The sequence below is a fragment of the Phocoena phocoena genome, chromosome 18 (genome assembly GCF_963924675.1).
Source record: "Phocoena phocoena chromosome 18, mPhoPho1.1, whole genome shotgun sequence".
NCBI lineage: Eukaryota > Metazoa > Chordata > Mammalia > Artiodactyla > Phocoenidae > Phocoena > Phocoena phocoena.
Genome location: NC_089236.1, coordinates 1,237,336 through 1,251,831, shown reverse-complemented (window position 1 = coordinate 1,251,831; position 14,496 = coordinate 1,237,336). Strand labels below are relative to the sequence as shown.

The following is a 14,496-nucleotide window of genomic DNA, read 5'->3' as shown; positions in this document are numbered from 1 at the left end:
TGTTAAGGCAAATCTGCATTATGTGTCCTTCCCCTTCCCTCCTCCCCACAATTCAAAAACTAGACAATTGTCAAGGGACCCTGGAATGGCATGGCTTACTCTGTTCTTGAACCACTGTGGGCACCTACTATTTGTTCATCACACATTGAGTCAACAGAAATATATCGGACTGCACTGTGTTCAGTGTGTATATTGAGCGCCACCTGGCACATGCTGAACCCTTCAAATGGAAGCTTGAATGTTTTAAAAGCCATGGGAGTCTCTACATAAATTTGTCACAAGTTTTTTGCAGGACGAACAGTATGAAGCAGATGGGATTAGCTGATTCAATGAATAAGTTCTCTAGTCATTACTTTCCTCAGACTCGGAGAGAAGATTATTTTAAGGCTACGGAAAGAACAGAGTTTTACCTGAAACGTGACTTTTCCTTTTACGTAAACAGTGCGGGGACACAGTCGGGCGAGCTGGCGGGGGCCGTCTTTGAGAAGGGGTGGGCTTGCGCTTTGTTGGAGGGTACACAGGACTGCAGTCATCGCAGGAGGCAGGGATGCGGCTCCAGCTGAGGGTGGCAGTCGTGGGGACCGTGGGACCAGACTGGCCAAGGTTGTTAGAAAAGCAAGCAAGCAGCGCTTGCCAAATGCTGTGTTCCTTCCTACCAGACAAATTGGAGGACGCGCTTCCAGATGGCTGCATTCACCAGTGCAGCGGTTCTCAAAGTTTCGTTTTGGATCCTTCACGGTCTTTTTTTTTTTATATAAATTTATTTATTTTATTTATTTATTTTTGGCTGTGTTGGGTCTTCATTGCTGTGCGCAGGCTTTCTCTGGTTGCGGTGAGCGGGGGCTACTCTTGGTTGCGGTGCGCAGGCTTCTCATTGCGGTGGCTCCTCTTGTTGTGGAGCACGGGCTCTAGGCGCGTGGGCTTCAGTAGTTGTGGCACACGGGCTCAGTAGTTGTGGCTCGCGGGCTCTAGAGCGCAGGCTCAGTAGTTGTGGCTCACGGGCTTAGTTGCTCCGCGGCATGTGGGATCTTCCCGGACCAGGGCTCGAACCCATGTCTCCTGCATTGGCAGGCAGATTCTCAACCACTGCGTCACCAGGGAAGCCCTCCTTCACACTTCTAACAAGTACTGACGGCCCCACTGAGCAGGCTGCTGGCTGAGCTGTCAGGTCGGGAGAGGAGTTAACAGCGCTTCTTCTGGGCCTCTGTGAGGCAGGCCCCTCGCCCCCCGTGGATGCCGGGTTTACCTGTTTTGCTGGCATCAGGTCCACGCTGATGACACAGGGCTTTGTCCAGCAGGTAGAGGGATGGATCCAGAAGACCCTGCAGGGAGAGCCCATCCTCCCAGGAAGAACTGAGGAGGATAAAAATGAGACCAGAGGCTTTAAAAAGACCAGAATATTTTGGAATGTTTGGCAAAATATTGGAAGTTGCCATCAATAATGACACATAATACTCAGGTCAGGACTTCCCTGGTGGTACAGTGGTTGAGAATCTGCCTGCCAAGGAAGAGGACATGGGTTCGAGCCCTGGTCTGGGAAGATCCTACATGCCGCGGAGCAACTAGGCCCGTGAGCCACAACTACTGAGCCTGCGCGTCTGGAGCGTGTGCTCCGCAACAAGAGAGGCCGCAACAGTGAGAGGCCCGCGCACCGCGATGAAGAGTGGCCCCCGCTCGCCGCAACTAGAGAAAGCCCTTGCACAGAAACGAAGACCCAACACAGCCATAAATAAATAAATAAATAAATAAAATTAAAAGTCCAGTTCCTTCCTAACTCTACTAATTAATAACTTGTCCTTTCTAAACTTGTTTCTTCATCTATATAAAGGAGCTAAATTCTGCTTACTTTATAAGGCATTGTCAGGTTCATACAAAATACTGCCTATGAAAGTCCTCAGAAAAAAAAAACAACAAAGAAAACCTCAGGTCAGAGGGTCCAAGTGCCAGTGTTAATGGCACCTGTGTCTGGTTGGAGGATGCTCTCAGGGCTCAAAGTGAGAAGACAGCTGGGTGGAGATGGCAGGACACCTCTGCCCCCAGGCCCAGAGCTCCTGCGGGTCAGAGGACAAGGCCAAACACATCAAGAACATGAACAGAAGCTGCTTCAAGACATTTATAAATTAAATCCCCACTTTCTCAAATTACCTGTTGGCTTCAAATGTGAAGAACAAAGCTGACAAAGAACAGAGCTCTGCTGACAAACCCCCAGATCCTCTCTTGGGGTCCTAGTGATTATTCCCAGGGACATCCAGCAGGAATAGCCTCCACCAGCCCTTGTTCTGTCAAAACCAGCCCAGGCGTCACTGTCGGTTCCTGGGTCGCAGAGCTCGAGCCCCTGTGGCAGGGGCAGGGACAGAGTCGCAATTGCTGTTGAGACAAACCAACCCCGTCCCTGGGGGGACCTCCTCCTGGCCCAGTTCCTGGGGACTCACAGCAGAAGCCGGGCCATGTTGCCCTTGGATGTCAGCCCTCTGAAGTCATTTAAGAGCCCCATCAGGCCTGCTTGAGGGGACCTTGGCCCCACTCCGATCCCCTTGCTGCCTCCACCCTCAGCTCTGCCGGGGCCCCGGGCTCTGACCCTGACGTCCAGCAGCACCCCTGCTGCCACCTCTCCATGACACCTTCTCAGTCTTGCCCCGAGGCGCCCGCAGTTTCCATCTTCCGGGCCTGGAAGCCCCTGCTCTTCGGTGGCCTTCCCGTGCAATGACATGCTGTCTTGAACGGTACGGCAGTCTTTCAGATGGTCACTCCTTAGCCGGAGTCTCTGGCCAGGGCGTCAGGAGGACTCCCAGCAGCAGGAGGCTCGGTTAAAGCCTTTGGGAATCTGTGAACAACTCATGCCTTTAGGTTGTTGGGTTGTAAGGACAATTCCAGAGATTTGTCTGGAAAAACAGAGGTCTTTATCACAATCTCAAAAAATTGTAATGGGATGGATGTCTTATAATGTTGAGCTTTATAAGGAAGGTGGCGTATTGTACTTGGTTATTGATTAGAAGCATTTTACTTAATAGGAGAGTTGCTAAGTTTTTACATATCATATAAATTTTAAAAAGAAAGCAAAAGAAAAATAGATTCTATAATTATGGTGCCACCCTGCTGAATAGGGTTCAACAGCATGAGAAAGTCTTGATTTCATGTTGTAAAAGTAAAGTGGTTCAGAAATAAATTTCAAGATGATAGGTTGTGAGAGCAGGAGGGATAAAGCCACGGACTATGTTTTGCAATTACTTCGATATACACACATCAACACTGTGCTATATTAATCAAGTATTTAGTATTTAAGAACTCCAAAGAGTAGCATTTCACAGACATATCATATGTGCAGAAATACACTTTCTGTACAAGAGAACTATTTTAAAGACATATTTCCCTTTTGGTCTCATGTTTCTGTTTCTGGGGAAATATATTAAGTTCCTATAAATTTGATACCATAATACTTTCGGTTCTATACTGCTACCTTGAAAGGTTTCAGAACTTTGGGTTATAAGATCCCTTAACACTTTCTAGATCAGGTGTCTTCTATATCAAAAGGAATTATTAAGTGTTCCCATCTAATTTGGGCTTTAGAGATGCCTTCTAAAAGAGAGATTTTGTTCTTCTATGGAGTCTCTCAAGTAAAATAGAATAATCTCGCACTCTGTTGCATAATTCATCTATATTCATGTAAGGGCCTCACTGTAGTTTTGATTTGTGTGAAGTTATTTTCTTAATTTCCTTTTCTGATGGTTCGTTGTTGGTATATAAAAATGCAACTGAGTTTGTAAAATTGATTTTGTATCTTGCAACTTTGCTGAATTCATTTATTAGTTCTAACAGATTTTTGTAGAATCTTTAGGATTTTCTATATATACGATCACATCATCTGTGCACAGAGATAATTTTACTTCTTCCTTTCCAATTTGGTTGCCTTTTATTTCTTTATCATGCCTAATTGCTCTGGGTAGCACATCCATTAGTATGTTGAATAGAAGTGGTAAGAGGGAGCATATAGTTCGATCCTGTTTTTTATCCGTTTAGCCAATCTATGTCTATTTTTAAAGTTTTTTTTTAAATAAATGTATTTATTTTATCTGTTTATTTTTGGCTGCGTTGGGTCTTCGTTGCTGCGCGTGGGCTTTCTCTGGTTGCGGCGAGTGGGGGCTACTCTTCGTTGCGGTGCGTGGGCTTCTCATTGCGGTGGCCTCTCCTGTTGTGGAGCACGGGCTCTAGCCGCGCAGGCCTCAGCTGTGTGGCACGCGGGCTCAGTAGCTGTGGCTCGTGGGCTCTAGAGCGCAGGCTCAGTAGTTGTAGTGCATGGGCTTAGTTGCTCCGCGGCATGTGGGATCTTCCCGGACCAGGGCTCGAACCCCTGTCCCCTGCACTGGCGGGCAGATTCTTAACCACTGCGCCACCAGGGAAGCCCCCAGTCTGTGTCTTTTGATTTGTCTATGTCAATTTAAAGTAATTACTGATAGGATGATAGCCATATGAAAATTCTTTTGACCCAAGACCCTCTGATAGGATCTTAGGGACCTACTAGGTATTCTGGGACTTAACAAGTGTCCCCAGGCCACACTTTGAGAACTGCTGCTCTAAGGTATTTCATCAATATGTTTATGTTGACAAGATGTTTATGACTTGACAAAAACAAACAAACCCAAACCAAACCTATGTTTCCAAGGAGAAATACATAATATACTCAACTAATCACTTTTGGTTCAGAATAAGTAGGAATAATTTTGCACCCCATGACATCATAGGTGTTAAAGGCATACCCTATAAGTACAGGGGATGTAATATCTGTGAAATGTTTTTGATTCCAGGAACATTTCGAGCAGATTCTTAGGCCATAAATATTTCTCTTTTGTGTCTAGTGAGAAATTATTGGAATTTGCACAACTTTCTTCCCTTCTACTTCAGGATATGAAGAGCCTGTGGCTAGGCTGGACTACTACTCCTTACCCCGTCCCGCACCCCCAGGAGAGCGCTACTGTTGCATAGTAAACCAAGAAATAACAAGAGTCAGGCATTGGAGGGGAGGTTAAATTAGTGGGTAAATTCTAGAATCTTCCAACAGTGAAATTCTACAACTCTGCCCTGAAATTCATGGCGCCATTATGGGAGATGTAACTTCAAAATGCTAATGTGATAGGAAGCATACTCAACCTCACATTTAATACTTTTCCTTCTTCCTCTTTCTTCAAGAGTGTCTAGATGTAAAGTTCTTATGTCATTGCACAAAACAAATGCTTTGGAACACAGGGCCCAATCTGAAGCATTATAAGCCTCAAACATTTAATGTCACAAAACATTCATTTGTCTACACTTTTGCAGATATATCATGGAACTGCCGTAATTACTATTTGTAGTGGGTAGAGACATTTTGTAATCTTTTTGTAGGTTGCTTTATAAAGATCTTCCTTGACTTAGGATGGGATTATGTCCCAATAAACCCATCGTAAGTTGAAAACATCCTAAGGTGAAAATGCTTTTAATACATCGAACCTACCAAACATCACAGCTTAGCCTCCCCTGCGTTAAACGTGGTTAGAACACTTAATATTAGCCTACAGTTGGGCAAAATCATCTGACACAGAGCCTGTTTTAGAATAAAGTGTTGACTGTCTCATGTAGTTTGTTGAACACCGTACTGAAAGTAAAAACCATTATGGTCTTAAGGGTACCAGTGGTTCACCCTCGTGATTGTGCGGCTGACTGGGCGCTGTGCCCCACGAGGGTATATCGGACAGCGCATCGGGACCAAACATCGCAGCCCCGGAAGAGATCAAAAATCGAAGCACGGCTTCCAATGAATAGGTAACGCTTTCACACCATCAAGAAGTCGAAAAATCGTTAAGTCCAGACGTCTGTACTTAGTGAAGTATTTATTGAATGCCTACTACGTTAACCACCTAGTTTCACACAATTCTTAAAGTAAAAAAGGCCATTCACTGCACTCTTTGCCCTTTTGTAACGAAATAAAAGGTACTTCGTTTCTCAAGCAATAAAAGCCTTGTTAACTCACTTCCTCAACTTCAGTTGTAGAGATGCCCAATATAAGAAACCCGTTTTTCAATGGAGCTAATAATGCAATTCTGTTGCAGGGACATAAAGAAGGGAAAACCCCAAAGTATGGCTTATTTACCACTGGAAGAAGAGATAAAGGAAGACGTCAACAGAGGAAACTTAACGAACACTGAAATGAACGTGACTTTCTGTGCAGCCCCAAGAAGCAGGACAGCACCAAGAGCTAGAAACCTATGCGTAAGTAGGTGTCAGCTCAGAACAGAACAAGGTTTCCAGCAGTTGGAGCTGGTGTGAGCGCTGAAATAGTGAGGGGAGGAAGGGTGGGTTCCGAGGTCCCCTAACGGACCTTCCCTCCAGGCTCCACACCGAACATCGCTGCTGCGAGGTCCCCACACGGCACAGCGGGGGCGGCGCGCTCCACCGACTCCGGAAGCTAGGCTGCCCGCCGAGGGGGCTCCGGCCTCGTCCCCGTCCGGTGCCCGCAGCTCGGGGCTGTGTGAGGGGGGGACGCGAGCGGGGGGGACGCGAGCGGGGAGGACGCGCGCTCCGCGGGGTCGCAGGCACTTCTAGTCCCGCAGGCCGCCCTGCCCCGGAAGGAACGCGGCCGCAGACGACACGTTCAGGCCGGAGGCGCCCCCGGGTCGGGCGGCGGGCGGCGGGCGGCGGGCGGCGGGCGGCGTGCGGGCAGGCAGGCGGAGACCGGCCCAGGGCAGGGGAGCACCCCGCCGCGCGCCCGCAGCCCTAACCCCGCGACCCCGCGTCGACGTCGGCGGCGGCGACGGCTCCGGCGGGAGCGCGCGAGCCCGGGGCGCCGCGCGATTGGCCGGCCGGGCGCCCGCTCCCAGAATGCAGCGCATGGCGCGTCATTGAAGAGAGACCATGATGGCGGCGGCGCTGGGGCCCCCAGAAGTGATCGCTCAGCTGGAGAACGCGGCCAAAGTTCTGATGGTGAGTAGCCGCGTCCCCGCGCCCCGCGTCTGCTGCCTCCGGCGGCCCTGCTGCGCTCGGCCTTGGCGCCCGCAGGGCTGGCGGCCGGCCGCGGCCTCCCGGGAGCCCGGGGCTGGAGGGGGCGGCTGGCGTGGCGCAGGACTCTCCCTCCGGCTGTGCGCTTGCCTCCGTGCCCCTGGCCGGACTGTCCCTTCCCTGGGTGTCCGGCGCCCCCGCCGCGCAGCGGAGTGGGGAGCCGAAGGAAAAGGGCTTCTTGCGCCCCAGCCCTCCCGCGCGGGGTCGGGGAGAGGCGGGCGCGAGGTCGGGGGCTTGTGCGCGCCGCTGGGGAGTGGGTGCTGGCCGAGGGCTGGCCCGGCCTGGGTGCTGTTAGCAGCGCTCGTTCCCCTTGTGCCTTCGGGTCCGCGAGTGCTTTCTCCGGCCTGCAGCCACGGCTGGGCAACCGCAGTCGGCCGCACGTGGAAGGACCGGCGCGCGGGCGGGCGGTAGGGAGGGGAATCTTAGGGACCAAGGTCATTGGGGCAAAACTTTGTCTAGTACTGAGCTCTGTGCGGGTCGCGCGTTGAGAAGAGTTGGGTCTACGGTCCTCGTTGACTTCTTTCTTCCCCTTACAGTACAGTGAACAGAGCAGTTTAGTGAGTAGGTTATTTACCTACTTAAGGAGGAGGTGAAGCCTTCCACGCAGGGAGTAGAAGTAAGGATAAACCATATTTAGTTACTCAGTAAACTGTATTTGCTGGCTCAGTTTTGTTTTTTGTAAATCATGACTTCCGTGCTTGTAGATCTCTTTGGAAGCTAGAGGCTTATTTGATTCCTTGAATTGACACAGCCTTTCTAAGAAATGAATGTAGCCAGCTTCGTTACCTTTTTGCACCTTTTTTCCCCTTTTGCTTCGGTGTTTGGGTTATGTGTTCAAGCATCATAGTTTAAAATATTTGAACTAATTTTAGCATAGTTTGTAGTTCCTTTTCTCAAGTTTTGTTTTCACACACAACACCAGGTAGCTCATGAAATTTAGCTCATGAAACTGAGAAGCCTAATTAAAAGCAGGATTTACTTGCTGCATTATGAGCGAAGTTAGGTGAATCGTTTTGTCACAAAAACTGACTTAGAGAACGTTTTCAGACTCTTCCAAGTTAAGTCCAGAAAAAACCAGCTACTATTCCCCCTCAATACAAAGTTCTTAAAATCTCTGACTTACAGCGTTTCCTGAAATATCTGAAAAATTTCTAGGAGCTAGAGGCCCCATTTTCATTAGGCTTTGGAAGGAGTATGTGACCCTCAAAACACTGCTTTAGTTCTAAGGTCGATCAGGTAAAAATGTGCCCTTCATCATTGGGCTGAATTTTTTTTTTTTTTTTTTTGCGGTACGCGGGCCTCACTGTTGTGGCCTCTCCCGTTGCTGAGCACAGCCTCCGGACGCGCAGGCCCAGCGGCCTTGGCTCACGGGCCCAGCCGCTCCGCGGCATGTGGGATCTTCCTGGACCAGGGCACGAACCCGCGTCCCCTGCATCGGCAGGTGGACCCTCAAGCACTGCGCCACCAGGGAAGCCCCCTGGCCTGAGTATTAATTAGCATTTGTGCTTGCTAGGACCTTCTGTCTTCCCTGGCAAAGCTAGTTTTATCACCTATAAGGGAGTAGCTGAGAAGAATCGGAATAATACTGTTAATTGAGTGCACATTACCTGCCAGATGCTGTGCTTGATGCTTTAAGTACTTTGTTAATCCTTGCAGCCGCCTTACAAGGTTGAGAGAGAGCTTAAGGTGGCCCAGGTTATGTAATTACTAAGTGGCTGAATTAGGTCTAGAACTCGCATCTGTCTGACTCTAATACTCGCTCTCTTTCTACTCTACCTTACCACCTCTCATATGTGTTGTATAGGTATCCATTTACGTACTTTTAAATCTTTCCAGAAGAGAAGAGTATTGAAAAAAATGTTATTAAAAATAGGAAATTCCTGGGAATTCCCTGGCGGTCCATTGGTTAGGACTCCATGCTTCCACTGCAGGGGGCCTGAGTTCCATCCCTGGTCAGGGAACTAGGATCCCACAAGCCTTGAAGCACGGCTGGAAAAAAAAAAAAAAAAAAGGAAATTCCTTTTTGGAAGTGTCCACTTACTGTTTAAAAATGTGGAAGAGTAGCGCTTACTGCGTGATTTCTCAGTATGAAAGCTGCACTCCGTTTTATTATAATTAACAATAATAGCTCACATTTTATTGGGTGCTTACCGTGTGTGAGGCACTATGCAAGCACTTTGCATATATTACCGTATTTAATCATCAGTGACTATGGTAGTTATTACTTTCATTTCCATTTTCTGGACTAAGGGACTGAAACGTGTAGATGCTAAGTGATTTACCCAGATTTTCAAGGCAAGTAGCAGAGTGGGGACTCCAGCTCAGCTTTGTCTGTTATCAGCCTGTGGTTCTTGGCCTGTGGGGTAGTGGGACTAGAAAGCAGGTAGATTCATTAATTTGGGGATAGCTAAGATTGTCAAACCTCCTTCAGTTACTTAGCATTAGAAGATTAAAAAAAAGGAAAAGAACAGGTGATCGTAGCATTTATCGGGTCTGTGGGTCAGATGGATATCCATCTGAGGAAATTGTTTTTTTTTTTTTGGCCACGCCACGCGGCTTGTGAGACCCTAGTTCCCCGGCCAGGGATCAAACCCGTGCCCCCTGCAGTGGAAGCGTGGAATCCTAACCACTGGACCGCCAGGGAAGTCCTTGAGGAAATCTTGTTTGTAGGAAACTGCTGTGTATTTTAGCTGTTAATATGTTTTGGGATTCAAAGTAATTAGTGATGTCTTTCACAATTATTTTTGCTTAATTTTTCCATTTGGTAGTCCATATATTTCTTTCATGAAAATCAGCTTGGCGTTTTAGTGTGTAAAACAATCTCAGGAGATCTTTTCGTGCAGAGGTCTTAGGGAGTTCACAATGGGTATTAGAAGGAAATTGTAAGTAAATTTTTGGGTGCAGACATAACATTTTTGGTAATAGGGTTTATAGCTTTTATCAGCCTCTCTCAGGAAATAGAGACCCTGAAAAAAAAATCTAGTTTAAGTGTTTTGCCTTCCATTCTACGGATGGGGAAACTGAGGTTCAAAGAGGTAGAAGTGACTTGCCAAAGGTAGGTCACAGAACAAATTTGTGATAAGAGTGATCCAGAACCTAGATCACCAGACTCCCATTTCAGAACTCTTTTAAAATTTACTTACTCAACCATGTTACTTCTCGAAGTCAACATATTATAATACTATAAATGTTAAATTTTATTGCTTGATGGGAAATTTCAAAATGTGTTTTTGGTTATTGCAGTTGCTTCACTGTGAACACCTATATTCTTTCCTCTTTAGGTTATTGGATAAGCTGCCAATAAAGTAGTATATTAGACCTTTAGAGTAAAAAAGATGTTTATGGGATTTATAGATGTAGGTCTCAACATAAAGCCTGATTCCCCGCCCCCAACCCCCAAAGTAGTAATAGGGAGTATTTTCTGTACATGTTTGTGAATACTGCTTAGTCTTCTGATTCAAGACAGTGAGGTTACTTGCTGGAAAATAAATTTGAAGGTGAACAAACTAGAATGAGGAAGGGCTTTTGTAAATTAGTAACAGTATGCACGTGACGCCATCTATTCTGAAGACAGTGTGCAAATGGAGCGTTGTTTAAATAGGTCTTGAAATTTTCTGTTCCAAAAAGATTCCAGTTGTTGGCTTCTGCTTAAGATACCTAACCATGCGTTTTTGAGAGGATATTAAATACATACAGAGTAAGTAAAGTGGACCACACTTCTGTGCTGACATTCTCAGCAGTGAGAGTGTGTCTCTGACTGTAAGAACTTATAGCAGGTTACAGTTACAGACCTGAGAATTTGGAGTTGCTGATACATTTTATGTCATTTACAAATTATGACAGTAATACTGGAACATGTTATTTTAAAGTACATCAACAACGCACAGTGTACAGAATAACAAGTGTTCCCTCCTTCCCCCACTCTCAGTCCCCTTTCCTAAGCAATCTGTATTAAGTTTGAATATACTGTGACCTTATTTCCTGTGCCTTTACAATATACATTATGTAGTGCTTTTTGTATAAATGATACACTGTAAATATTATCCTTGATTTAAAAAAATCTTATCAATGCCTTTCTGAATATTAAGAAATTCAAGCTGTGCAGAAAGGTATATGGGGAAAGTAAAGGCTCGCTAAGCCCCCATCTCCTCTCTTCAGAGGTCACTGTTCCTTGGGTATCCATCTTGAAGATCTCTGAGCATATAAGAGCACACATATGTCCTTTTTTAAAATAATCAATTAATTTATTTATTTTTGGCTGCATTGGGTCCTCATTGCTGTGCGTGGGCTTTTCTCTAGTTGGGGCGAGCAGGGGCTACTCTTCCTTGCGGTGTGCGAGCTTCTCATTGCCGTGGCTTCTCTTGTTGTGGAGCATGGGCTTTAGACGCGTGGGCTTCAGTAGTTGTGGTACACGGGCTCAATAGTTGTGGCTTGCGGGCTCTAGAGCACAGCCTCAGTAGTTGTGGTGCACGGGCTTAGTTGCTCTGTGGCGTGTGGGATCTTCCCAGACCAGGGCTCGAACAGGTGTCCCCTGCAGTGGCAGGCGGATTCTTAACCACTGCGCCACCAGGGAAGTCCCTAATGTATTTTTTTACATAAATGAGATGGTGTGATCCATATCTTCCTGCACTTTTCTTTGTTGACTTCATTGTGGATGAATCTTAAAGAAGTTTATTTCCATTTTCTCCTTTATGTGAATAGATATAAAATAAAGGATGTGTTAGGATTTTACAGACACCATAATGGAGAAACCTAGTATTCTTTTGTTATTAATATTGCATTTGTTTGAACCATAAATCCAAAGAGTGATTTATTTATTGTCTTAAATTTCCTTGGTTTTGCTCCCCTGGCTCCCTTGGATAAAGGGTTGTCCATAACAGGTGTGTGCAGTGACAGTATAAAATAATGCAGAGCACATATGTTAATTGATACTTTATAGGAAAGTAATTTCATATGTATGTTAATTGATACTTTATAGGAAAGTAATTTCATATGTATCTTAATTGATACTTTATAGGAAAGTAATTTCATATGTATGTTAATTGATACTTTATAGGAAAGTAATTTCATATGTATGTTAATTGATACTTTATAGGAAAGTAATTTCATATGTATCTTAATTGATACTTTATAGGAAAGTAATTTCATATGTATGTTAATTGATACTTTATAGGAAAGTAATTTCATATGTATGTTAATTGATACTTTATAGGAAAGTAATTTCATATGTATGTTAATTGATACTTTATAGGAAAGTAATTTCATATGTATGTTAATTGATACTTTATAGGAAAGTAATTTCATATGTATCTTAATTGATACTTTATAGGAAAGTAATTTCATATGTATGTTAATTGATACTTTATAGGAAAGTAATTTCATATGTATCTTAATTGATACTTTATAGGAAAGTAATTTCATATATTTGTTTTAAAGCTGGAATGGATTTTAATAAATCTAAATGCAACTTTAATGAGAGAGATTCATGATTGGTTTTCATGGCTTTTATTTTGGAATTTGGTTAACATTTTAAAAGCATCTGCAAAAATGTAGTGCTGTAGAAAAATTCTTCCCATCTTGTTTGATTTACTTATTCTGCAGCATTTCTTCAGTACACGTGTGCTGGGCACGATGCTATGTATGCTGAGGAGACAGGAGAAACAGGCCTTGTTTTCAAGGAGAACAAAAGTCTAACGGGGAAGAAAGGCAAAACTATTAGCGAGTATTAGGTGATGTTATAATAGGAGCATATGCTGCTGCTCTGTGAGAGTACAGAGGAGGGACGTCTATCTGAGGCTGAGATGGGACCTAGAGAGGGCTTCTCAAAACCTAGGTGATCCTTAAGCGGAGACATGAAGGACAAATTGGAGTTCTCCAGTTGGATAGGGGTGTCCCAGGTAGAGGGACATATTTGTGTGAAGGCCTGAGAGAACCAAGTGCAGTGTGTTTGGGGAATAGTTGAGCATTTATTTAGTGTTTCCTGAGCCCCTTCTAGGTATAAGGTATAATGCTTTGTGTGTGTGTGTGTGTGTGTGTGTGTGTGTGCGTGCGATCAGTAGTGCACGTCATAAAATTAATTTGCTTATAGCATTTACTTTTCGTATTGAAAAGATTCATTGTATCGTGTAAGCATTTTTATTTATTTCAACCTTGTCTTTTCATCCCTGCTGTGGCGCTAGATATTAGACTGGCACTAACAGTTCTTTTTCTCAAAAAACTAGGTAACAGGAAATTTTTATTTAAAATTCAGTTTAATTAAATTTGTATTTTGCAGTTGGATTTGTGTCAAACTCAGCTAACTGGAACATAACCAGTGATCCAAAGAAGAAATGTGAAAGACGTTTGAAATCATCCATAGATAACCTAAAAGGCAGTTGATAAAATTTAACAGCATTTTATGATTAAAAATTCAATAAATTAGGAAATGATAAATATATGATAAAAATAATTATTTGAAACCACCAGTAAATGGAGATAGTCTTAAGAGTAAAATAGGGAGTTCTAATAAAACTATTATTCAACACTTTCTGAAGGGGAGGGCCTAGCTGATACAGTAAGATAAGAAAAAGGAATAAGGGACTTACCTGGTGGTCCAGTGGCTAAGACTCCGTGCTCCCAATGCAGGGGCCCGGGGTTCGATCCCTCTTCAGGGAACTAGATCCCACATGTTGCAACTAAGAGTTCACACGCCGTAACTAAAGATCCTGCATGCTGCAACTACAAAAAAGAAAAAAAAAGATTCCGCCTACCGCAACTAAAGATCTGAATGCTGCAACGAAGACCCAGTGCAGCCAAATAAGTAAATATTGGAAAGAAAAGTAAAAAGATCATAATTTGCAGGTGATATTCAGAAAGAAGAAATCCAAGGAAATTAACTAAAAAAATTTACTAGAACCAATAGTTGTTTGGTAAGGTGGCCAGATATAAGGCAAATAAACCAATTGTAAGATTTCCTTTATACCAACAATGGTCAGCCTAAAAATGGAAAAAAATCTCATTCTGTTAAGAACAAAAACTGGAGGAATAAACTGTAGGACACTATTTAATAAGAAATATACAACATTTTTGTGACAAAAACTAGACAGCTTATTTGAAGAATGTAAAAGAAGATCTGAATTAAATGAAGGTTGTGTCCCTCAATCCAAAGAGCTAATCTGGTTAAGGTGGCAGTCCCTTCCACATTAGTCTATATACTGAATGTAATATCAGTAAAAATCCCTCTTCCCTCCTCACCCTTTTTTGAGGTGGGAGAAAATCTTGACTGATTAATTAGAAAATATATATTATCTGGAAGAATATTGCATGACAGTAACAAAAAACGTTAAGAAAAAGAAGAAAGGAGGGTTTGGGGGAGTTTGTACCAGTTGTTGAAATGTATTCAGAAGCTACAGTAATTGCAGGGTTGTGGTGCTGGCGTGGTAAAAGAATGGGAAGTTGGAATAGAATAGTGCAGAAACAGACCTGCGA

The 14,496-nt window shown here is 44.3% G+C and overlaps 1 protein-coding gene across 2 annotated transcripts in view; it reads left to right on the top strand.

Annotated features, from left to right (window-relative positions):
• The first annotated feature begins 6,885 nt into the window (after positions 1 to 6,885).
• Positions 6,886 to 14,496, top strand: part of XPO4 (exportin 4) — a 105,814-nt gene continuing 98,203 nt past the window's right edge. For both annotated transcript variants that reach the window (XM_065895960.1, XM_065895959.1), the window contains exon 1: positions 6,886 to 6,954. In XM_065895960.1, the coding sequence (XP_065752032.1) occupies positions 6,886 to 6,954 (69 nt within the window). The remainder of the gene's footprint in view (positions 6,955 to 14,496) is intronic.